General features: G+C 38.1%; 1 protein-coding gene across 1 annotated transcript in view; it reads left to right on the top strand.

Moving 5' to 3' along the window:
• The window catches only part of SLC5A8 (solute carrier family 5 member 8), a 60,960-nt gene extending 41,109 nt beyond the window's left edge, over positions 1–19,851 (top strand). The window contains exons 11-16 of the mRNA XM_025402727.1: positions 382–468; positions 1,878–2,083; positions 11,015–11,118; positions 14,735–14,814; positions 15,622–16,030; positions 19,842–19,851. Of these exons, the coding sequence (XP_025258512.1) occupies positions 382–468; positions 1,878–2,083; positions 11,015–11,118; positions 14,735–14,814; positions 15,622–15,747 (603 nt within the window). The 3' untranslated portion in view covers positions 15,748–16,030; positions 19,842–19,851. The remainder of the gene's footprint in view (positions 1–381; positions 469–1,877; positions 2,084–11,014; positions 11,119–14,734; positions 14,815–15,621; positions 16,031–19,841) is intronic.
• Positions 19,852–25,487: the final 5,636 nt, after the last annotated feature.

Below are 25,487 nucleotides of genomic sequence, written 5' to 3'. Positions count from 1 at the left end.
TTGAGAGGATTTTGAGATGATCAAAGCACAAAGGAGTGCTGTGATTTATAAACATCTGCAAGAGCAATGCTAAGAGGAGAGGTATCATTCATGATTTATACATTCATATAGGCACTCCCATTGTCTCAGGCCTCTTTATCTTCTTTGTGTTGTGTGGCCTTTTTTGAGGCTACCTGTAGAAACAGATGGATACTTGAGACTGAGACGCAGAAACTTGTAAGTTGTAATGACGTCTTTTCCAGTGACAAGGCTATCATGACTAAAACTATGATTTTCAGAAGGAGGCTGAATACTTTAAATCATTATCCTGATGAAATGACTTTGAAATATTTTAGTTTGGATTTGAGATTGCTAATTTCTGACGCTGTATTATTTTTGTAGGCAGCACTCAGCATATTTGGTATGGTTGGTGGACCACTTATGGGCCTGTTCGCTTTGGGCATTTTGGTTCCCTTTGCCAACTCAATTGTAAGTACAAAGAATGAATATGTGTGAGGATTACTTTTTGAACTATACTAGCAGCTCTACACAGTTTTCTCAGTTGTAAAGATATGGTTCCTTTGAGATTTGTCATTAGCTACTTGTCTTGATGACTTAAATTATTTCTATTGACTTTAGTGGAGTATACAAGGAAGTACTATGTATAGGGACCCTAAAAGTGTGAAGTTCAATGGAAACTTCCAGAACCACATAGGGCAATTTTAAATATTCATAATATAACTAAAGGAGCAACATTTTTTTGTGCACTTACCTACTTGCCCTTCTCAAAAATTAATAGCTAGGATTTAAAAGAGATCAATAGGCTCAGATATGAGCGATTTAAGGGCAGTAAAACTTAGGATTTCTGTGAATAGCCATAGCACAGCAAAGAGATGCAACACACTCTTACCACCTTGGCCAGGAATTTTCTACTCCTGACATTTAAAGCTGTAGCTCCCACAACATGATTTAGCCCCAAAGGGATGATCATAATTGGGAATATTTTCCAGAAAGACATAATATCTCTGTCCTTCTACCTGGACATATCTGTGCTTAGAAGTGCTAACATTTGTTTGGAATAAATGAGCTAGAAATTATTTCTCTGAAACCCAGAAGAAAGACCACCGGTTCAGTCTGGCTATAAGATGTAGTTCAGGAAAAACTGATAATGTATGTACAGTTGCTTCAGATATAGAATAGCCATTCAACTCTGACTTCACATTTGGAACTCTATTTTCTTTATAAGGCATTAGGAATTGGTAAGGCAGATATTAATAAGGACTATTGTGGTTATTATTTATTATCCTCAATGAAATGTCATATGAAAAGCTACTTTTGTAGGAATTAATCACAATGAAAGAGATTTGTTTATGTCCACCTCAGAATGTTGAAGCTTGGATTAGACTCTTTGCATGATGAAATGCATTAGTTTGTTAAGTATCAGAAAAGTGTATTTAAAAATCAACTTTTGACATTTGGCATTTGTTGCCAGCATGCATTTCCTCCAGAAGAGCTGTAGCTGACTAAGCTAACATGCCCTTTTCTGGGGACGGTAATGGGAGAATAACATACTATTTCTCCTGCCGTGAACAGTATCTTTTTTTTTTAAAAACCATGTCCAGGTTTTTCACTAGCAGATTATCTGCCTTCCTTCAAAGTGGGCTTTCTCACTCCTTTTTCCCTCCCTGCCTCACTACCTTTCATTCATTTATTCACTTGTTCATTTATTCAATAGATTTTTATGGGCTGAGCACTGTCTTGGGAGAAGCGAGCACTGAATGTTTCTGCCCTTGTGGGTTTTATAATTTTGTGCCATGTTGAACTTGGCTTTGTAATGTTAATTTTGACATCAAAGCAAATTGCATTATTTTTCTTTTAAAAGCATTCTTGTTTTACAGGGAGCACTTGTTGGTCTGATGGCTGGATTTGCTACTTCTCTATGGGTTGGAATTGGAGCGCAAATGTATCCTCCACTTCCTGAGAGAACGTCGCCATTGCAGCTTGATATCCAAGGCTGTAACAGCACATACAACGAGACAAATGCGATGACAACCACAGAAATGCCATTTACTACTAGTGTTTTTCAAATACACAATGTTCAAAGGTATTGAAGTTTTATTACATTATACTTTAAAAAATGTATGCAACAAGTAAAGAACTCCAGTTGTTTTTTGTCTTGCTTACAACACTGTGACTTTGCCTAATTCTGGAATGAGTAAAACCCGTGTGGCTAGCTATACTATTTTCTGCAGCAGTAACAAAAAATGTCATATTTTCATAATTTTTCTAGACATTTCTGCCTTATTTACAGATGTGAGAAAACTTAAATATTAATGAGAAAATTCTATTATGTGTAAACTCTCCTAAACACCAGCTCTTAGCTGCACAAAGAATTATCGTTGTCTTGGAAAAACTTTTAAAATGGAAAGCACAATTATAAATAAATATTGCTTATGTAGTCTTTGAAGGATAGATTTTACTGACCACAAGCTACAATTATTTAAACATGTTAAATAATTGCCATTTGTTCAGTTGAAGATTCCAAATCTTTAAAGCACTAGCAGTGCTTGCAGCTGTGATCTTCATGCTTGATTTCAGTCATGCAGTACACTTGGGAGCCTCTAGATGCTGAAGTTGTCTGATTTAACGTAATGATATAGACCTGTGGGGAGAGGCATGCTTTACTGTATAGTGCATGTGAGGGCAAGACTTTCTTTAGTGGGTATATAAATGTCCAGCCTTAAAGCACAAACCCTGTGGATATGTTCGAGGAATGCAAAGATGATGCCATTGCCCCGAAAATATTGCCCCAGTGCCAGCTTATCTGGAATGACATCATTATAGAGTCATCCGTTTGGGGTTAAGACACAGCATACCCCTCTTAAAATGGACACAGTCCTGGGAGAAGGAACATGATCATACATATAGCCATTGTTAGCAATTCATGTTCCAGAAGGAATTCAGCTATGAGAAAGCTAGCCAGTGGGACTTCCAGGGGCGTTCCAGGCAGGTAAGCTCTATATGGTTGAGTGAAAAGGTAGTTCCAGAGCCTGAGGCATATTTGAGGGAAGTTTTACTAGGTGAGGTGCAGTGTAGAGAGGGGCAAGGACATGTGGGGAGCAGTCTGGACAGGCATGAAAGCACTAATGAGAGGGGACTGGAAGAGTCATTAGAGTCAGAAAGGGAGAAAAGATTAATTGAAGGTTAAGTGAGAAGACATACAGGATGTACTTCTTGTTTTACCATTTTGCTTAGCATTTTCCTAATTATGTAAATATTTGCCCTTAAGAGTCTAAGGCAAAATGGTTATTTGGATTCCTGGAAGAAATAAATTAGCTGAAGTTTATTCTATGCCTGGTACCATAATAATCAGTTTTACATGTTAATTTACTTATCAAATATTTCAGCTTAATAAACAGGAATTTTTGAGCATGGACTATGTACCCAGCCCTGTGCTGACCGTTTATTTAGTATCCATGGAAGAAAATCTTTCTCTCCCAGCCACTGTTTCCTGCCTTCCAGAAAATTCTAATCTAGCTGGAGGGAATGTGCAAAACAATAAACTCAGTAAGCATGCTAAGTATAAAAACTAGGACATAGTAAATAATAAATACTTGATACATTTTTGTTAAAAGAGTGAGTACAAAGTTGGAGTGTAAGTTAGCGTTAAGACTTCAGAGATGTACTACTACTTCAAGAATGCATAGGTTTGGCTAGATGAAGGGGAAGATCTAGAAAGTTATTCTTGTCACCAGAAGGGAGATTGGACAAGAAAATAAATTAAAACATGCATTGTGGTAAGTAATATTCACAGGGTATCATGGGAGCCAGAAGGAGGAAGTCTACCTGACTGGAGTCAAGGAAACCTTCTTAGAGGAGAATTGCATGGGCTGGAGTTAGTCGGGTGGCGGGATTGAGCACAGGGACACACGGAAGGAGGAGTATGTGTCACAGAATGAAGAAACGACAGGTGCAAAGGCTTGAAGGACTGAAGGATCAGGGCATCTTAGAAAAATCATCCTAGTTCCTTATGGCTGGAGCACAAGGGTTGTGAGTCACCCAGCTGTAGGTTGAATGTGTGATCCTTGGTTGCCTAGATACAAATTGTTTCGATTGCCTAGATTCAGTATTGATTTTTTTAAGTTTCCAATATTTGATGGTTACATTGGTAGCTTGCTGTGGTTTTAATTTGTGTTTCGCTTTTGATTAATGAAGTCAAATGCATTTTCATTTGTTTGTTGGCCATTTGGATATCTACTTTTGCTACTTAGTCCATTTGAAATGGAGTTTTTAGTACATTTGAAATGGATCCTCTGTCTTTTTCTTATTTACACAGGAGTTCATGATGTATTCTAGATATGAGATATGTTTTGAAAATATTTTTCTCCCATTCCATGGGTTGCCTTTTTACTCTTTTAATGATACATTTTTTTTTTGTCAGTCAAAATCTCTTAATTTTAATTGATATCTGTTTCTCAGTTTTTTCCTATATAGTTAGTCCTTTATGTGTCTTGTTGAGAAATCGTTGTCTATCCTGCAATCATAAAGATATTCCACTAAATTTTCATTTAAAAGCTTTATTGTTAACCATTTCCATTTGGGAAGTGTAATCCACTTTGGAATTGATTTCTGTGGGTGGTGTGATCAAGATTATTCTTCCCCATGTGGACATTCGGTTAACCAAACTGAATTCAAACTTATTGAAAAGACTCCCCTTTTGCCCCGCTGAATGTGCTGGTGATGAAAACAATGTTAACCAAGTAACTATTTTTCTGTGGATCTATTTCTCAATTCTTTAGTCTGTTCTATTTTGTCTGTCTTTGGCTCAATATCACACTCTCTTAATTTCATTAGCTCACCTCAATGTGTTCCCCTTCTGTCTGGGCTCTTGACACCTCAAGTTCTCATTGTTTTGTTTTTGTTTTTGTTTGAGACAGAGTCTCGTTCTGTTGCCCAGGCTCTAGCTCAATGCAACCTCCACCTCCTGGGTTCAAGTGATTTTTGTGCCTCAGCCTCCCAAGTAGCTGAGATTACAGGCATGTGCCATGACTCCTGGCCAATTTTTGTATTTTTAGTAGAGATGGGGTTTCACCATGTTGGCCAGGCTGGTCTCGAACTCCTGACCTCGGGTTATCCACCTGCCTTGGCCTCCCAAAGTGCTGGGATTATAGGCATGAGCCACCGTGCCCAGCCAAATTCTCATTGTCTTTATCTCGCTGATATCTTCAAAAACCTGCCTCCCTCCCCATGCCCCAGGTTTTATATGTTGTTCTCAGCAGAATGATTGGTCTGAATCAAGCAGCTGTCAAAACTGAAAGTGGAATCCTAGAGCAATCATTGTAGAAATGATCATAGAATTTTCATGTTACTCTTTCACTTAAAACATTGCAATGAGTGCCATTGCCTGTAGAGTAAAATTCCAACTCATGTCCAGTCCCACAAAAAGTCCCCTGCCTATCTTTCATCTTGTAATCACTGTCTTCTCACTGTGCCTCAGTCAGCTTGTGTTTAGTCTCTGAGATGCTTTCCTCGAGAACATCTGAGAACATTTCTTAGATCTCAGTTCAAATGTCACTTATTCCCAAAGGTTTTCTCTGACCACTTGTAGGGTAGTTCCTCCCTCTCCATCCTGTTAATAGCAAATCATTTTGTTTTATTTTCCTTACAGTGCTTTCTACTAGTGGAAATTATTATATTTATTAATTTGTTTATTGTATTTATCTCTCCATTAGAATATACACTTTATGTGAGCAGGAATCTTATTTACCTTATGTTTAAAAAATAATTTCAGCTTTTATTTAGATACCTGTGCAGCTTTCTTACTGGGGTAAACTCTTGCCTCTCTCCCTTCAACCTCTAGTCATCCCCAGTGTCTATTGTTCCCTTCTTTGTGTCCATAAGTACCCAATGTTTAGCTCCTACTTATAAGTGAGAACATGTGGTATTTGGTTTTCTGTGCCTGCATTAATTTGCTTAGGATAATGGCCTCCAGCTGCATCCATGTTGCTGAAAAGGACATGATTGTGTTCTTTTTTTATGGCTGCATGGTGTTCCATGGTGTATATGAACCACATTTTCTTTTTTTTTCTTTTTTCTTTAATTTTTATTTATTTTTATTTTTTTACCCTTTCTTTTGTTTTTGTTATACTTTAAGTTCTAGGGTACATGTGCACAATGTGCAGGTTTGTTACATATGTATACATGTGCCATGTTGGTGTGCTGCACCCATTAACTTGTCATTTACATCAGGTATATCTCCTGATGCTATCCCTCCCCCCTCCTCCCATCCTATGACAGGCCCCTGTGTGTGATGTTCCCCTTCCTGTGTCCAAATGTTCTCATTGTTCAGTTCCCACCTATGAGTGAGAACATGTGGTGTTTGGTTTTCTGTTCTTGCGATAGTTTGCTGAGAATGATGGTTTCCAGCTTCATCCATGCCCCTACAAAGGACATGAACTTATCCTTTTTTATGGCTGCATAGTATTCCACGGTGTATATGTGCCACATTTTCTTAATCCATTGATGGACATTTGGGTTGTTTCCAAGTCTTTGCTATTGTGAGTAGTGCCGCAGCAAACATACGTGTGCATGTGTCTTTATAGCAGCATAATTTATAATCCTTTGGGTATATACCCAGTAATGGGATGGCTGGGTCAAATGGTATTTCTAGTTCTAGATCCTTGAGGAATCACCACACTGTCTTCCACAATGGTTGAAGTAGTTTACAGTCCCACCAACAGTGTAAAAGTGTTCCTATTTCTCCACATCCTCTCCAGCACCTGTTGTTTCCTGACTTTTTAATGATGCCATTCTAACTGGTGTGAGACGGTATCTCACTGTGGCTTTGATTTGCATTTCTTTGATGGCGAGTGATGATGAACATTTTTTCATGTGTCTGTTGGCTGCATAAATGTCTTCTTTTGAGAAGTGTCTGTTCCTATCCTTTGCCCACTTTTTGATGGGGTTGTTTGTTTTTTTCTTCTAAATTTGTTTGAGTTATTTGTAGGTTCTGGATATTAGCCCTTTGTCAGATGAGTAGATTGCAAAAATTTTCTCCCATTCCATAGGTTGCCTGTTGACTCTGATGGTAGTTTCTTTTGCTGTGCAGAAGCTCTTTAGTTTAATTAGATCCTATTTGTCAATTTTGGCTTTTGTTGCCATTGCTTTTGGTGTTTTAGACATGAAGTCCTTGCCCATGCCTGTGTCCTGAATGGTATTGCCTAGGTTTTCTTCTAGGGTTTTTATGGTTTTAGGCCTAACATTTAAGTTTCTAATCCATCTTGAATTAATTTTTGCATAAGGTGTAAGAAAGGGATCCAGTTTCAACTTTCTACATATGACTAGCCAGTTTTCCCAGCACCATTTATTAAATAGGGAATCCTTTCCCCATTTCTTGTTTTTGTCAGGTTTGTCAAAGATCAGATGGTTGTAGATGTGTGGTATTATTTCTGAGGGCGCTGTTCTGTTCCATTGGTCTATATCTCTGTTTTGGTACCAGTACCATGCTGTTTTGGTTACTGTAGCCTTGTAGTATAATTTGAAGTCAGATAGCGTGATGCCTCCAGCTTTGTTCTTTTGGCTTAGGATTGTCTTGGCAATGTAGGCTCTTTTTTGGTTCCATATGAACTTTAAAGTAGTTTTTCCCAATTCTGTGAAGAAAGTCATTGGTAGCTTAATGGGGATGGCATTGAATCTATAAATTACCTTGGGTAGTATGGCCATTTTCACGATACTTATTCTTCCTATCCATGAGCACAGAATGTTCTTCCATTTGTTTGTGTCCTCTTTTATTTCACTGAGCAGTGGTTTGTAGTTCTCCTTGAAAGGGTCCTTCACATCCCTTGTAAGTTGGATTCCTAGGTATTTTATTCTATTTGAAGCCATTGTGAATGGGGGTTCACTCATGATTTGGCTCTCTGTTTTTCTGTTATTGGTGTATAAGGATGCTTGTGATTTTTGCACATTGATTTTATATCCTGAGACTTTGCTGAAGTTGCTTATCAGCTTAAAGAGATTTTGGACTGAGACGATGGGGTTTTCTAAATATACAATCATGTCATCTGCAAACAGGGACAATTTGACTTCCTCTTTTCCTAATTGAATACCCTTTATTTCTTTCTCCTGCCTGATTGCCCTGGCCAGAACTTCCAACACTATATTGAATAGGAGTGATGAGAGAAGGCATCCCTGTCTTGTGCCAGTTTTCAAAGGGAATGCTTCCCGTTTTTGCCCATTAAGTATGATATTGGCTGTGAGTTTGTCATAAATAGCTCTTATTATTTTGAGATACATTCCACCAATACCGAATTTATTGAGAACTTTTAGCATGAAGGGCTGTTGAATTTTGTCAAAGGCCTTTACTGCATCTATTGAGATAATCACATTGTTTTTGTCTTTGGTTCTGTTTATATGGCGGATTATGTTTATTGATTTACATATGTTGAAACAGCCTTGCATCCCAGGGATGAAGCCCACTTGATCATGGTGGAATAAGCTTTTTGATGTGCTGCTGGATTCGATTTGCCAGTATTTTATTGAGGATTTTTGCATCGATGTTCATCAGGGATATTGGGATATTGGTCTAAAATTCTCTTTTTTTGTTGTGTCTCTGCCAGGCTTTGGTGTCAGGATGATGTTGGCCTCATAAAATGAGTTAGGAAGGATTCCCTCTTTTTCTATTGATTGGAATAGTCTCAGAAGGAATGGTACCAGCTGCTCCTTGTACTTCTGGTAGAATTCGGCTGTGAATCCATCTGGCCTGGACTTTTTTTGGTTGGTAGGCTATTAATTATTGCCTCAATTTCAGAGCCTATTATTGGTCTATTCAGGTATTCAGGGATTCAACTTCTTCCTGGTTTAGTCTTGGGAGAGTGTATGTGTCCAGGAATTTATCCATTTCTTCTACATTTTCTAGTTTATTTGCATAGAGGTGTTTATAGTATTCTCTGATGGTAGTTTGTATTTCTGTGAGGTTGGTGGTGATATCCCCTTTATCATTTTTTATTGCGTCTATTTGATTCTTCTCTCTTTTCTTCTTTATTAGTCTTGTTAGTGGTCTATCAATTTTGTTGATCTTTTCAAAAAACCAGCTCTTGGACTCATTGATTTTTTGAAGGGTTTTTTGTGTCTCTATCTCCTTCAGTTCTGCTCTGATCTTAGTTATTTCTTGCCTTCTGCTAGCTTTTGAATGTGTTTGCTCTTGCTTCTGTAGTTCTTTTAATTGTGATGTTAGGGTATCAATTTTAGATCTTTCCTGCTTTCTCTTGTGGGCATTTAGTGCTAAAAATTTCCCTCTACACACTGCTTTAAATGTGTCCCAGAGATTCTGGTATGTTGTATCTTTGTTCTCATTGGTTTCAAAGAACATCTTTATTTCTGCCTTCATTTTGTTATGTACCCAGTAGTCATTCAGGAGCAGGTTGTTCAGTTTCCATGTAGTTGAGCAGTTTTGAGTGAGTTTCTTTTTTTTTGTTTGTTTGAGATGGAGTCTCGCTCTGTTGCCCAGGCTGGAGTGCAGTGCAGTGGCCGGATCTCAGCTCACTGCAAGCTCCGCCTCCCGGGTTTTACACCATTCTCCTGCCTCAGCCTCCCAAGTAGCTGGGACTACAGGCGCCCGCCACCTCACCCGGCTAGTTTTTTGTACTTTTTAGTAGAGACGGAGTTTCACCATGTTAGCCAGGATGGGCTCAATCTCCTGACCTCGTGATCCGCCCGTCTTGGCCTCCCAAAGTGCTGGGATTACATTGAGTGAATTTCTTAATCCTAAGTTTTAGTTTGATTGCACTGTGGTCTGAGAGACAGTTTGTTATAATTTCTGCTCTTTTACATTTGCTGCGGAGTTCTTTACTTCCAACTACGTGGTCAATTTTGGAATAAGTGCAATGTGGTGCTGAGAAGTATGTATATTCTGTTGATTTGGGGTGGAGAGTTCTGTAGATGTCTATTGGGTCTGCTTGGTGCAGAGGTGAGTTCAATTCCTGGGTATCCTTGTTAACAAACAAAGCTGGACAGAGAATGACTTTGACGAGTTGAGAGAAGGCTTCAGATGATCAAACTTCTCCGCACTAAAGGAAGAAGTTCGAACCCATCGCAAAGAAGCTAAAAACCTTGAAAAAAGATTAGATGAATGGCTAACTAGAATAACCAATGAAGAGAAGTCCTTAAATGACCTGATAGAGCTGAAAACCATGGCACGAGAACTATGTGACAAATGCACAAGCTTTAGTAACCGATTCGATCAACTGCAAGAAAGGGTTTCAGTGATTGAAGATCAAATGAATGAAATGAAGCGAGAAGAGAAGTTTAGAGAAAAAAAAGAGTAAAAAGAAATGAGCAAAGCCTCTAAGAAATATAGGACTATGTTAAAAGACCAAATCTACATCTGATTGATGTACCTGAAAGTGACAGGGAGAATGGGACCAAGTTGGAAAACACTTTGCAGAATATTATCCAGAACTTCCCCAACCTAGCAAGGCAGGCCAACATTCAAATTCAGGAAATACAGAGAATGTCACAAAGATAGTCCTCAAGAAGAGCAACTCCAAGACACATAATTGTCAGATTCACCAAAGTTGAAATGTACCACATTTTCTTTGTCCAGTCCACCATTGATGGGCACCTAGGCTGATTCCATGTCTTTGCTATTGTGAATAGTGCTGTGATGAACATATAAGTGCATGTGTCTTTTTGGTAGAACCATTTATTTTCCTTTGGCTATATATCCAGTAATGGGATTGCTGGGTCAAATGGTTTATCTGCCTTATTTATGGCTGACTGTCCAATCACAAGAGCAGTGCCTGGGACATCATGCAGAATTGAATGAATAAACATGGCCTTCAAGTATTTTAGTATATAGTCAAAGTGAAATTTCACTTTCAATTCCTGATCTGATAAGATAAAATTAGGACAGCAGGTTATGACATTAAAAACATTATTGAATATTATATTTTGACCTTGCCATGAGAATCACTGGTATATACTGGTAGTTGCTAGTGGCATTACATGAAATCTTACAGTTGTGCTTTTGCTCTCTTAGGACTCCACTGATGGATAACTGGTATTCTTTATCATATCTGTACTTCAGCACTGTTGGAACTTTGGTAACATTATTAGTGGGGATACTTGTCAGTTTACCAACAGGTAACTATCTAAACATTAGTATTGTTGTATTTACCTCTATATCAGTTTTTACTGTATCTGTTTTATAGCTTTTTATGTTATTTTACTGTGATCCTATTGACAGCTAGTTTAATTATTTCTTCTGTTTTACTCATGGGAAACCTGAAGGCTTAGACTAGAAAGCAGAAGACTCATTTCTATTTGAATCTTGGTTCTGCCCTTTAGGGCCTGCATGAACTTGGGCAAGTCACATAGCTACACTGAGCCTCAGCCTTCTTATGTGTAAAATGAGGACAATAATAATTGACCTGCCCATCTCACAAGTTGCTGTAAGACAAAAATAAGATGCTTGAAAAAAACTTCAATGTTAGGGATTTTACACATATTTTTACAATAACCCAATATGCTATGATCTTTACATTGTCCCATATTCATTCTTTGTAAACTGTAAGGAAGCATAGGCAGGTTATATCTAAACATAGTGTGGAGGCTTTTTTTTCAGATGTTTATCGTTTTTTAAAAAAGTATGTTTATTTTTAAAAAATCAATTTGATACACATAGTATATAAATTGCTCTCTGGGATTGCTATAGAACTGTTATCTTGGAACTCCATTTTGTCCTCATTCTGTGAATTCTCTTGGGCCCTGTTCCTGTGTTGGGTTTTCTACTGCCTATATTCATTACTTCTCATTCTCATTTACTCCCTTAATTGAATGGAACACATCCTGTAGCATATTCTCAAGAATGAGTAGACAAAAGAAGAGGTTTTGGAAACTTTGTGTGTCTGAAAAAAATTATTTAATCTATCTTATGCTTGATTGATTGTTTGAGTAGAAATTCCCAGGGTTGAAAAGAACTTTTCTTTTTTCTGAGAGGATGTCTGAATTTTTTTCTAGCTTGCTATGTTGCTGTTGTGACAGTGCCATGCTACCAGCTGACACTTTGCATGTGTCCCATTTTCACAATGACTGCTTGGGCCTAGGCCTTCAGTAAGGCTCGTTCAATCTGAAGATCCATGTCCTTCAGTTCTGGACATTTTCTTTTTTCTTTTCTTTTCGTCCTTTTTATTTTTATTTTTTTAAAAAATAATTTTCTGTGTTCTCTCTCTGGGAACTCCTATTAGTCAAACATTTGAATCAGAATCATGGACAGTTCCTCTAATTTTCTCGTTTTTTTCCTCTCTTATTTTTCATCTCTGTGTCTTTTAGGTCTACTATGTGGGATATTTTTTCACTTACTTTTCCAATAATTCTCAAAGGAGTGCTCTGATCCAGTTTTGAGAATAGTCTGTAGGGGAACGAGGGCAGGGAAGAGGCTATTGCAGTAACCCAGGTGAGAGATCACAGTGCTGGGGCCGGGGTAGTGTGGAGTTGGTGAAATGTGCTGGGCTCCCTGACTCCCTGCATCCCCTCACACATACGCATCCATAGCAGCCATGCCAGGGGAAGGGTGCACTGCCTCCTTCAACATGTGTTACAACTAGTCAGAAATCGTACACTGTGTTCAAGGATGTCTCATGTCTTTGTTTGCTCCATGCTACAAAGTTGCCAGGACTGTGCCACTTTACAGAATCCTGCTATCATTTTATGTTTTTTTGGTACTGGGATAGCACTGTCTCTCAAACTTTTGTGACACTTGTATTTATAATTATAAAATTTGTTGCTATCCATTATTTATCAAACAGTTGTTGGAAAATATTCTCTTTCTTTTCCAAAAGGACTGTGCTCTTTCTCAAAAATAAAATTCCCAGCACGGTAGGTTTATTAATTTTTTTGGTCCAGTTTGATATATTTTAAGACAGATTTTTTTGTTGTTATTGTTGAGATGGAGTCTCACTCTTTTGCCGAGGCTGGAGTGCAGTGGTGCGATCTCGGCTCACTGGAAACTCTGCCTCCTGTGTTCAAGGGATTCTCTGGCCTCAGCTTCCCGAGTAGCTGGGATTACAGGCGCGCACCACCATGCCCGGCTAATTTTTGTATTTTTAGTAGAGATGGAGTTTCACCATATTGACCAGGCTGGTCTCGAACTCCTGACCTCAGGTGATCCAACCACCTCGGTCTCCCAAATTGTTGGGATTACAGGCATGAGCCACCATGCCCGGTCTTAAGACAGATTTTCATCTTTTCCCAGAAGTCATTCAGTTTTTCAGATCTGGAATACACCTAACCAGTCTCTCTGTACTATTTGCCCTTTGGTCCTTATTTAGCTCAGTTTTTAAAAGAAAGTGGAGTATCAGAGTACCTCCTTTGAGTACTCCTTTTTTTTCTTTTAAATGCTTCGATTCTGAAAAACCATATACAGCTATATCTTTTGTTTCAAAAAGTAATGCTCTACCTCAGTGACTGGGGTCCAGTAATAAAAGACACTTCAACTTCATTAACTTCACAAATAACTTATTCCTACTTCACAGAAACAGTGAGTACCTTGAAAACTGTCGAGAAGCACACGATTTTGATGTTCCTTGGGAAACAGATTTTAAAACCTATTGTAGTATACTAAAACTCCCGTAAGAGTGCAGGCCTTGCAGACTTGGTTGGCGTTTCAGCACTCCCCTGATTTTTACTATGCAGCAGGCTATGTTTTCATCAGGAAAATGGGGGCAAATCGTTTCCTAAGTGAGATCACAAATTGTGGGCACAGTGATTGTTTTGTTTCTCTGTTTCTCTAGCAGCATCTCCAGCACACAGCAGGTACTCAGTAACATTGCATGAACTAGTTTAAAATTGATTCTATCTCCAGAACAGCAAAGGTTCCCATAATTAAAAGTCTAGTATTTGTACTAAAGTAGTGGTTCTTAAACTTTAGAGGGCGTAAGGATCCCCTTGGAAATTTTATAAAAATCAGGCTTCAGGGGTCCTATCCGCAGAGGTCCTAATTTAGTCAGTCCAGGCTAGAGTCTGGGAATCTGCATTTTATGTACATTCTCTGAGTGATTTGAGTCAGGGTAGTTTGAGGACCACTCTTTGAGGTACACAATTTTTAAAAGCATCCTCTTTGATCCACAAAAAATACCAAAGCAGAATAGTTTTTTTTTTTTTGTAAAGAAAACCTTAAGGAAGAGGATTTGGATCAAACATCAGTCAGCATACTGATTTTCATTTAAATAATTTATTCAGCAGTTCAGACTTTCCTGCATTTCTTCATAGACATGTATATTTGTAGCCACGAAAGTGGGGGAAAAGCAGCTCCACTGTCTGAAGCAGAGGCAGATGGTTTGATATTTTACTGATGGCATGGAGGGTGCTTTTAAACCAGTTTCCCTACCAGCATTGGGCCAGATGACTGTTTCTCTAGTTGAGTACCAGATGAAGCAATTGGCTTGCGTTTTTTGCTCTATCTCACATACATATATGTGAGAGATATATATATATATTTTATATATATGTATTTTATATATATATATGACAAGACTCATATTTATTATAGTGAGAGGCTTTCAAGACCCAGGGCTGACTAAGGGAAGGGGAATTGTGGGCTAAGTGATCAGCGTTTTTAAGTTTCCCTTTCTCTTTGTGTTTTATGAATGTATGGAGTTGAATGTGTACAAGTTAAATGCCTGTATAATGGAATGTCTCTGTGTAGTTACTGGTGTCCTTTTTAACAACGTAAGTCATGTACTTTTTTTTTTTTTTCCAGGAGGAAGAAAACAGAACTTAGACCCCAGATATATACTAACCAAAGAGGACTTTTTATCCAATTTTGATATTTTTAAGAAAGTGAGTTGGCTTTCATTTACCATGAGTTAGGAAACTGGGCTTTATTACCTGGATAGAACACTAGTTAGTCCTCAGCCTCTTTCTTGAAAAGTGATGGACAAGAAAGGTATAGACCCTATATAATCTGATCTATATATGTTGGACAGCTCTCTATCCTATGGTGATCTATATCTGTTTTATAGCTCCATATCCTCTGATACACTATACCTATTGTTTATCTGTCTACCCTCCGATGAGCTATATCTGTTGTATATCCTCTTTCCTTTGATGATCTACATCTGTTGTATATCTCTCTATCCTCTGATAACCTATAACTGTTGTATATCCCTCTATTCTCTGATGAGCTATACCTGTTGTATATTTCTCTAAATCTGTCTATCCTCTGATAATCTGTATCTATTGTATCTCTCCAAATATCTATCTATCCTCTGATAACCTGTATCTGTTGTATATCTCTCTATATCTGTCTATCCGCTGATAACCTGTATCTGTTGTATATCTCTCTATATCTGTCTATCCGCTGATAACCTGTATCTGTTATTTCTCTCTGTATATCTGTCTATCCTCTGATAACGTAAATCTGTTGTTTATCTATTGTCTGATGGGCCATTTTATATCTATCTTCTGATAACCTGTATCTGTTGAGTATCTACCCTCTGAGGAAGTATACCCGTTCTATATTTCTCTCCCTCAGTAGATTAGAAAGCTGATGTAGAGAAATCAACATAGTAGGAACAATTATTTAGAATTACATGAATGAAGAGCTTCTTTTTTTCCCCTAATCACCATGTTAACATTTTCTTTTAGAAGAAGCATGTTTTAAACTATAAATCGCATCCAGTGGAAGATGGTGGAACTGATAATCCTGCTTTCAACCACATTGAATTGAACTTCTCAGATCAGAGTGGCAAGAGCAATGGGACTCGTTTGTGAAGCAGCTCTGATATTAGATGCCCTTAAATGATGTTTCAATTTTATATGTTTTCTAAGATAATTGGATCAGGTTTTCTTTGTGTGTGTGTGTTGTATCATGAGTGTTTGGGGGATAAGGTTTTGTTAAAACAAAGTCTGGACTATCTTCACTTACTACATCATTAATTGATGTTACTCTGGAGTTTAGAATTTTGGCATTGACATTTCCCTCTCTTTCCTTTATTTCAATGAAGCTGTAATTGTGAAAATTATAACTACATAGACGCTGAAAGGCTATGCACATGTATTTGATTGTCAACAATATATTCTTAAATTTGGGTATTATTGAAAATATTTTCCATGCCTTGGTGCTAGCATATAAGTTTGGAAGATTGCCGAAATCATAACTCATCTTGAAAAGAGCTTTTTGGCCGGGCGCGGTGGCTCAAGCCTGTAATCCCAGCACTTTGGGAGGCTGAGTCGGGCAGATCACGAGGTCAGGAGTTCGAGACCATCCTGGCTAACACGGTGAAACCCCGTCTCTACTAAAAAATACAAAAATCTAGCCAGGCGTGGTGGCTGGCGCCTGTAGTCCCAGCTACTCGTGAGGCTGAGGCAGGAGAATGGCGTAAACCCAGGAGGCAGAGCTTGCAGTGAGCTGAGATCCGGCCACTGCACTCCAGCCCGGGCGACAGAGGGAGACTCCATCTCAGAAAAAAAAAAAAAAAAAAAAAAAAAAGAAAAGAGCTTTTTACCCTCCTACCACATACACCATTCTTAGGGAGCAATGAGGTAACAGGTCTGTGTTGTCTGGATCTTTGCTTTTTATTTCCCCATTAGCCCAGGGCATATACTAACCTGCAAACTGATTCTGGATCAGGAAGGTAGTAATCAACAAGCATTCTGTCTGCGAAAGACCATGGACCCAATGATCAAAGTCTTCTTGGTGCTGTTCATTAATTCTTGTGCCTTTTGGCTTGTTTTCTAGAGTTTCTGGACTTCGGCTGCTGATACTGTCTTTATTTTTATCTGCATGCCCAGTTTCTGATCTATCAACTTGGGTTTTGTTGTGCACTCTACCTGAGCTTGTCTTCATAATTTTCCGTTTATTGCCCTGGGCTTGGATATGTCTCAAGACACTCAAGTGAATCATGCCACCCCCAATCCTGGCTTATCAAGTCCCAGACTATAAATTATGAACTCCCATTAGCTTGGTACTAACATATACTTGATGTAGGTACTTATGGATTTGATGATCCAAGAATATTCTTCATAATGGTTAAGCTCCATGGAGTTAGATGACTGCACTTAATGCTATTAAGTTGAACTTTTGAAGGTCAACTAATTTGCAATCAATTAAACTTAAAGATACATATGCCTAGAAATTTTGAAATATTAGTGTATTTATCCAGTTAAAGAGCTAAATTATATAGGCAAACGCTATGTTTTTTTTTTTTTTTTAATGTCTGGACTCAAAAAATGCTTTGTTCCGTATTTTAAAATTTTTAAGTAGCAGTTTCAAAGTTGCTTAGCTGTTTATTTTGCTATGTTCCCAGCTAAGAGTTTGGTTATAGGATTTCATCAATAACTTATTTTTTGTACAGTTTCCACATTAGATACTGTTAAAAGTTCTTTTTTAAGCTTTTCAATTTTTTTAGAAACATAAGAGAAACATTTAGGTACATACAAATGTTTTTATGATTAAATAATTTTATGCTTCTTTTCTGATACGTGTTATTTAGGTGATCATACCCTGTATATTTAGAGGTTGCTAACTGACAATGTTAAGAAATTAAAAAAAAAATGGCTGGGCATGGTGGCTCATGCTTGTAATCCCAACATTTGGGAGGCTGAGGCAGGAAGATTACTTGAGGCCAGGAGTTTAAGTCCATCCTGGGAACATAGTTAGACCTCATCTCTAGAAATCAATCAATCAATCAATCAATCAATCTTAGCTAGGCATGTTGCCACATACTTGTAGTCCCAGTTACTAGGGAAGCTGAGGTGGGAGGATAGCTTGAGCCCAGGATTTCGAGGCTGCAATGAGCTATGATTACACCACTGCACTCCAGCCTGGGTAACAGAGTGAAATCTTGTCTCTGAAAAAAAAAAAGACAGAGAGATTTATATAACATTTAAATTGACTACATAAACCTGGGCAATGTGATGAAACTCCATCTCTACAAAAAATACAAGAATTAGCCGGGCACGGTGGTGTGTGTCTGTAGTCCCAGCTACTGAGGAGGCTGAGGTGGGAAGATTGCTTGAGCCAGGAGGTCGAGGCTGCAGTGAGCTGTGATTATGTGACTGTACTCCAGCCTGGGTGATGGAGCCCTGTCTCAAAATAAATAAATAAATAAAATTAAATAAGAAAAATAAATTATATATTCATATATTTCTTATGTGGATATATGTTATTTTAAAATCACTATATTTGTAAGCAAATACCAAATTTTTGGGAGTCTTTCTACAATGTTTTAATAAGTAGAAAGATATATTGTTTGTTTTACATGAATGTGTTTTGAACTATGGTTATTTGTTTAATAATTCTAAATGCACATGTGTGTAAAGTGCTTCAGTTTTGGAAATCAAAGTCAGGTCACTTAACTTTTTGTCTTACCTGATTGCCGGGGAGTTACACCATGTGTTCTTAATGAGAAACATGATGTTTCTGTTCTTGTTCATTTTCCTTTAGACAAAGTATATTTTTGTGACATTTAGAACTATCAATATTTTAGTTTTATAAACATATGAGAATGCCAGATAGAATTCTTAAGAAAGCAGTGTAATATTATTAACTAAAAATAATTTATCTTAATTTCTAAATTTTTGGATAAAACCAAATAAGAGTAAAATGTTAATCCATTGTCACATAAATCACATAATCTGCTACTCTTAGTTATTTTGAATGATAAAAACACCAGTGCGGGAAAAGCCACAGAAGTTGTGTGTCAATGTCTGTTTTACTGTTGACAAGTCGTATACCCTTGAATTGACCCCTAATCTCCTCTAACAATGGTACATAGCACTAAGTTCCTACCTACCTCACAGAAACAATGTCAGTAGAAAAGATCAGGTTGAGCTCTTTGGCAAAATAGCACTTTACTAACTCAAATAGTGTTATTTAATATTTCAGTATGATTGGGAATCAAAGTTTGAGACAAAAGTCGTTTGCCAGTTTTTTAAAAAATAGAGCTGTTAATTTGCAATATCATGATGTAGAGATAGTACCTTCTCTTAAAAATATGTGTCATGGAAATGTTAAAATATATTTAGGAGTCAGCAGGATTATTCAGATAGAGGGAATGTAAACTTTAAAGAAAAATATAATTTGGGAGGCAGAGGTAGGTGGATCATGAGGTCAGGAGTTCAAGACCAGCGCAGCCAACATAGTGAAACCCCGTCTCTACTAAAAATACAAAAATTAGCTGGGTATGATGGTGCACACCTGCAGTCCCAGCTATTTGGGAGGCTGAGGCAGGAGAATCATTTGAACCTGGGAGGTGGGGGTTGTGGTGAGCTGAGATCATACCACTGCACTCCAGCCTGGGCAACAGAGCGAGATTCCATCTCAAAAAAAAAGGTACATGTGATATTTGCTTTTCCATTCCTGACTTATGTCACTTAGACTAATAGCCTCCAGTTCCATCTAAGTTGCTGCAAAATACATTATTTCATTCTTTTTTATGCCTGAGTAGTACTCCATGGTGTGTGTGTGTGTGTGTATATCACATTTTTTATCCACTCATCGGTTGATAGGCACTTAGGTTGATTCCATATCTTTGCAATTATGAATTGTGCTGCGATAAACCTGTGTGAACAGGTGTCTTTTTGACATATTGACTTCTTTTCCTTTAGGCAGATACCCAATAGTTGTTCCAATCCGATTTTTAATTGGGGTAATTTAATCTTTTAAAAGTTAGTCCAAGTTAATTGTTGATAATATCAGGACTTTAAAATAGAAACAGAAGTTCTTAACCTGAGTGTTTTATCTTTGTCTTGAAAAAATATCAATTTGAAGTTTTAAAATTCTATTTTATATCTCAAAGCTGTAGTTTTGCTTGTGGGGTATAAAATTAAGTGGACAACTAAGCTAGAGAACTTAGGTGCCAAAGATGACCATGTTTATACCCAATCACCCAATTTGGAGCCACATATCAAAGAAGCAGTTGCCAGCGTTTCCCCTAGCCTGAAGTTTCCACTTGTCTGTTCTGCCTTTGGTCATCTCATTTAAAGCACCTACTTACTTCCTACCTATTCAAGTCTTGGTTAGGCAAAATGCAGATTTTCCATATACAGGAAATTTGGCATAACCTTTCACTTTGAAGGTCATATCAGGTCTCTATCATTTAAATTCATCAAAGAAAGAATATTTTGAAGTTGTCAGCTTTGTTACTCATTCCCATTTTGCAATCACATATTTGTTATTCCCTTCTTCATTGAAAAAGGCTTCTTTTACCCCTTACCCACTCACACGTGTGCGTCAAGGATTCAGGATTTTCTCCATTTCTGCTCTCCTCAACTTTCCAAAGCCAGACCTTTATTCTCTTCTGTATTAGGATCTGGTCTGTCACTGGGCTTTGCTCATTCTATTCTAGAGCTTCTCAAACTTCAGTGTTCATCAGAAGCACCTGGAGGGGCTGGTTAAAACACAGATTTCTGGGCTTCACCCCGGAGTGTCTGATTTAACAGCTCTCAGCTGGGTCCTAAGAATTTACCTTGCTCACCATACTGTTTTCCATAATGGTTGAACTAGTTTACCATCCCACCAACAGTGTAAAAGTGTTCCTATTTCTCCACATCCTCTCCAGCACCTGTTGTTTCCTGACTTTTTAATGATTGCCATTCTAACTGGTGTGAGATGGTATCTCATTGTGGTTTTGATTTGCATTTCTCTGATGGCCAGTGATGATGAGCATTTTTTCATGTGTCTGTTGGCTGTATGAATGTCCTCTTTTGAGAAATGTCTGTTCATATCCTTTGCCCACTTTTCGATGGGGTTGTTTGTTTTTTTCTTCTAAATTTGTTTGAGTTATTTGTAGGTTCTGGATATTAGCCCTTTGTCAGATGAGTAGATTGCAAAAATTTTCTCCCATTCTGTAGGTTGCCTGTTGACTCTGATGGTAGTTTCTTTTGCTGTGCAGAAGCTCTTTAGTTTAATTAGATCCCAGTTGTCAATTTTGGCTTTTGTTGCCATTGCTTTTGGTGTTTTAGACATGAAGTCCTTGTCCATGCCTATGTCCTGAATGGTATTACCTAGGTTTTCTTCTAGGGTTTTTATGGTATTAGGTCTAACATTTAAGTCTCTAATCCATCTTGAATTAATTTTCATTTAAGGAGTAAGGAAAGGATCCAGTTTCAGCTTTCTACTGATGGCTAGCCAATTTTCCCAGCACCATTTATTAAATAGGGAATCCTTTCCCCATTTCTTGTTTTTCTGAAGTTTGTCAAAGATCGGATGGCTGTAGATGTGTGGTATTATTTCTGAGGACTCTGTTCTGTTCCATTGGTCTATATCTCTGTTTTGGTACCAGTACCATGCTGTTTTGGTTATTGTAGCCTTGTAGTATAGTTTGAAGTCAGATAGCGTGATGCCTCCAGCTTTGTTGTTTTGGCTTAGGATTGTCTTGGCAATGCGGGCTCTTTTTTGGTTCCATGTGAACTTTAAAGCAGTTTTTTCCAATTCTGTGAAGAAAGTCATTGGTAGCTTGATGGGGATGGCATTGAATCTATAAATTACCTTGGGCAGTATGGCCATTTTCACAATATTGATTCTTCCTATCCATGAACATGGTATGTTCTTCCATTTGTTTGTGTCCTCTTTTATTTCACTGAGCAGTGGTTTGTAGTTCTTGAAGAGGTCCTTTAGATCCCTAGTAAGTTGGATTCCTAGGTATTTCATTCTCTTTGAAGCAATGTGAATGGTTATGGAAAACAGTATGGCGATTCCTCAAGGATCTAGATCTAGAAGTACCGTATGACCCAGCCATCTCATTACTGGGTTTATACCCAAAGGATTATAAATCATGCTGCTATAAAGACACATGCACACGTATGTTTATTGCGGCACTATTCACAATAGCAAAGACTTGGAATCAACCCAAATGTCCATCAGTGACAGACTGGATTAAGAAAATGTGGCACATATATACCATGGAATACTATGCAGCCATAAAAAAGGATGAGTTTGTGTCCTTTGTAGGGACACGGATGCAGCTGGAAACCATCATTCTCAGCAAACTATCACAAGAACAGAAAACCAAACACCACATGTTCTCACTCATAGAGGGGAACTGAACAATGAGATCACTTGGACTCGGGAAGGGGAACATCATACACCGGGGCCTATCATGGGGAGGGGGGAGCGGGGAGGGATTGCACTGGGAGTTATACCTGATGTAAATGACGAGTTGATGGGTGCAGCATGCCAACATGGCACAAGTATACATATGTAACAAACCTGCATGTTATCCACATGTACCCTAGAACTTAAAGTATAATAATATAAATAAATAAATAAATAAATAAATAAATAAATAAAAAAGAATTTATCTTGCTCAAAATTTTCCTGAGGATGATGGTGCTTCTGGTCTGGGAGTCACACTTTGAAAACTACTGTTTCAGTCCACAGTTGTCTCTTTGGAAACCAAATCTGATGATTCACTCCTCTGCTTGAAGATCTCTATGACTACAGAATAAAAGCCCCGTCCCTTAGCCTGATGGGCTTCTCAGAAGTATTTATTGGTATCCTCCTTCACATGTTACGTAGGCTTGTCACATCGAGCTTCCCATATGTGCTAAATATACCACCCACTTTCTTGCTTTCTTGTTATTTTACATGCTATCTTCTTTGTCTAGGCTACCCATCCTCTGTCTACTTCTCAGATCTTTGTTTGAAAAACACCTGCTCAGTTGTTAGAACCCAGCTTACCTATCACTTCTCTAACTCTTGACACATTCCATGAGGGATCATGACCTTATACTTACCTCTAGCTCTAGTCATTTTGATGTACTGTACATGTATGAATGTACACAGGTATCTCTTAGGTGGCACATAGTCTCTATTCCTGATGTTTCCATCTGGGTGGATGAACTGTCCATTAGAGTAACTTTCTGTATCTCTCTCTCTGCCCCTTTCCTGCCTACTTTCCCTATGTAAACAGGAAGTGACTTTTTGTGATCACTAAGTCTGAGAGAGGAATCAGACATGTATATCTTATTCCTTTCTACTTCCATTTCTCTTTGGCATCTGCCTGCTTAAAGAATATGCATGATCTATGCCTTCCAACCCCTTCCTCCCATGATCTCTTTTACCTCTATTACTCCATGCCAGGCCTTGCCATTCCCTAAAAACATGTTCCTACCTCATGGTCATGTGCATTGCTTACAACATTCTACTCAATATCCATTTGGCTCACCCTTTCAGCTCCTACAGGTCTTTATTCAGATGTCATCTTCTAGGTGAGGTATTCTCTGATCTCTATTTAAAATTGCAACTTCCTTCCTCCACACCCCTATCCCCCTTGCTTGCTTTCTCTCCTGTCTCTATTATTAGTGAACACACTATATTTTATTTGTTTGTTGTATGTCATTCCCCAATAAAATAAAAACTCCAAGAGGTCAGGATTTTTGCTGGTTCTGTTCAGTAATTTCTCTAGTAGATGTAGAACATGGAAGGCACTCAACACAAATTGGAATACTTGCTTTTGGTCATGAGATAAGGGTTAGTGATAAAAAGAGCCTGCTTCCATAGGGATGCTTGGCGTCTTGACACCAGCCTGTGACTAGCTGTGTGTAATTCTCAGATTTAATGTTAGGGAAACTTTGTTGCCTTGTAGTTAGTCATGTCATCCATTACCAATAATATTAGTAATATTGTAATAAATAAGAGACTCATCGCTACCATCACTGAGTTTATTGTTTAATACAGAAAATGGGCAAAATACAAGTAGTTACAGTAAAGTGTTGTAACCTGAACACAGAGGTGCCTGCTTGCCACTTGAAGACTAAACTAAAGAGAGAAGAGAGTTGGTGGGAGGAAAAGCAGCTTTATTTGGAGAGCCAGCAGACCAAAAAGATGGTAAACTGTTGTCCTAAAGTAACATCATAAGTCAGTACAAATGGCAGATTATTTTTATGTTAAGAGCAGGGGGAAGGAAAGATGGGCGGGATCAAGAGGTGACTGACAATTGCAGACATCTGGGCACCAACAAGGGTCTAAGGAGGTTGAGAGTTTCTTTTTCCTTGGTCAGGTCACAGTGCTCCTATAAATCTTTAATGAAACATAGTTGTTTACATACTTTCCTTTTAATCACAGAGTTAGTTTCAAAAACTACATGATTGTTTCTTTGCATATGATATGCTTTGGATTTGTGTCCCCACTCAAATCTCATGTGGAATTGTAATCCCTACTGTTGGAGAAGGGGCCTGCTGGAAGTTGATTCAATCATGGGGCGGACTTCCCCATTGCTGTTCTTGTGATAATGAGTGAGTTCTCACAAGATCCGGTTGTTTAAAAGTGTGTAGCACTTACCCTTTTGCTCTTTTCCCTCCTGCTCCAGCCATGTAAGATGTGCCTCCTTCCTCTTTGCCTTCTGCCATGATTGTAAGTTTCCTGAGGCCTCCCCAGACATGCTTCCTGTACAGTCTGCAGAATCATGAGCCAATTAAACCTCTTTGCTTTATGAATTACCCAGTCTCAGGTAGTTTCTTACATTTAATAGCAATGCAAGAATGGACTAATTCAGCATATCTCCATGCTCTAAAATGATCCTAGCCTACAAGCAGAAATGGGTAAAGGCTCCTGAAACAAAAATTGAGTCAGATATGTTAGTTCTTTTACTGTTTCATGGTCACAGTGTGATAAGTATTGCAATTGGAGCATTGTAACATGTGCTAAGTGACATAAGTATCATACTAGGGAGTAACAGGAATGTACAACAAGGGGCCCAATCCAGTTATTTCCTGACTAGGTGAAGAATAAGCTCAGATTTGAAAGATGTATAATCATTAGCTAAGCAAAGGAAAGGAAAAGAAGAAGTTTTTCCTTTCCAAAGGGAACCACATGCTCTAAAGCCTAGAGGATGGAGGAATCATGGTGCATAAGAAGAGTATGTATATAGGCACCAGCCAGATTGTGGGAAGTCATGGTTGAGGTTTTAGACTTTATCCTTATGGGGATAAGAAGCCATTGAAGAGTTGTAAGAAGAGACATATGATATGATCAAATTTGGATTTCTGAAAGCTCAGTTCACCGTAGCTATAAAGTGAAGAATGGATGGGTGGAAGGGAGTACGCCTGAGGATCAGGAGACTATTTAGGAATCTGTGTTGTAGTCTTTGTGAGAGAAAATGGTGGCCTAGATTATGATGGTGGTAGTGAGGATGAAGAAAGATAGATACATATGAGAGGATTGAATTGACAGGACTTGGTACATTATTGGGAAGAAAGATGTCAGAAATTACTTACGTTTTTCTGCTTAGGCATTTGGGTGGACATGGTGCCATTCATAAGGTAGGTTACCATAGAAAACTTGCTGCAGGATAGGATGCTCAGTTTCAGACCTATTGGGTTCCAGTAACAGTTATCAACCCAGAGAAGTTCTTAAAAATAAAATAAATTAAATCTATGCGTTATTAGTGATACTAAAAATATAAGCAATTTGTAACCATTCCATTTATCCTTTTCTTCTCCTTCTTCTGCTCCTTCTTCATCATTGTCTTCATCTCCTTCTCTTTCTACTATTGTTTTATTCATGTTGG

Source organism: Theropithecus gelada, chromosome 11, assembly GCF_003255815.1.
Source record: "Theropithecus gelada isolate Dixy chromosome 11, Tgel_1.0, whole genome shotgun sequence".
Lineage (NCBI taxonomy): Eukaryota > Metazoa > Chordata > Mammalia > Primates > Cercopithecidae > Theropithecus > Theropithecus gelada.
The sequence above is the reverse complement of the archived record's forward strand: the minus strand, read 5'-3'. Positions and strand labels throughout refer to the sequence as shown.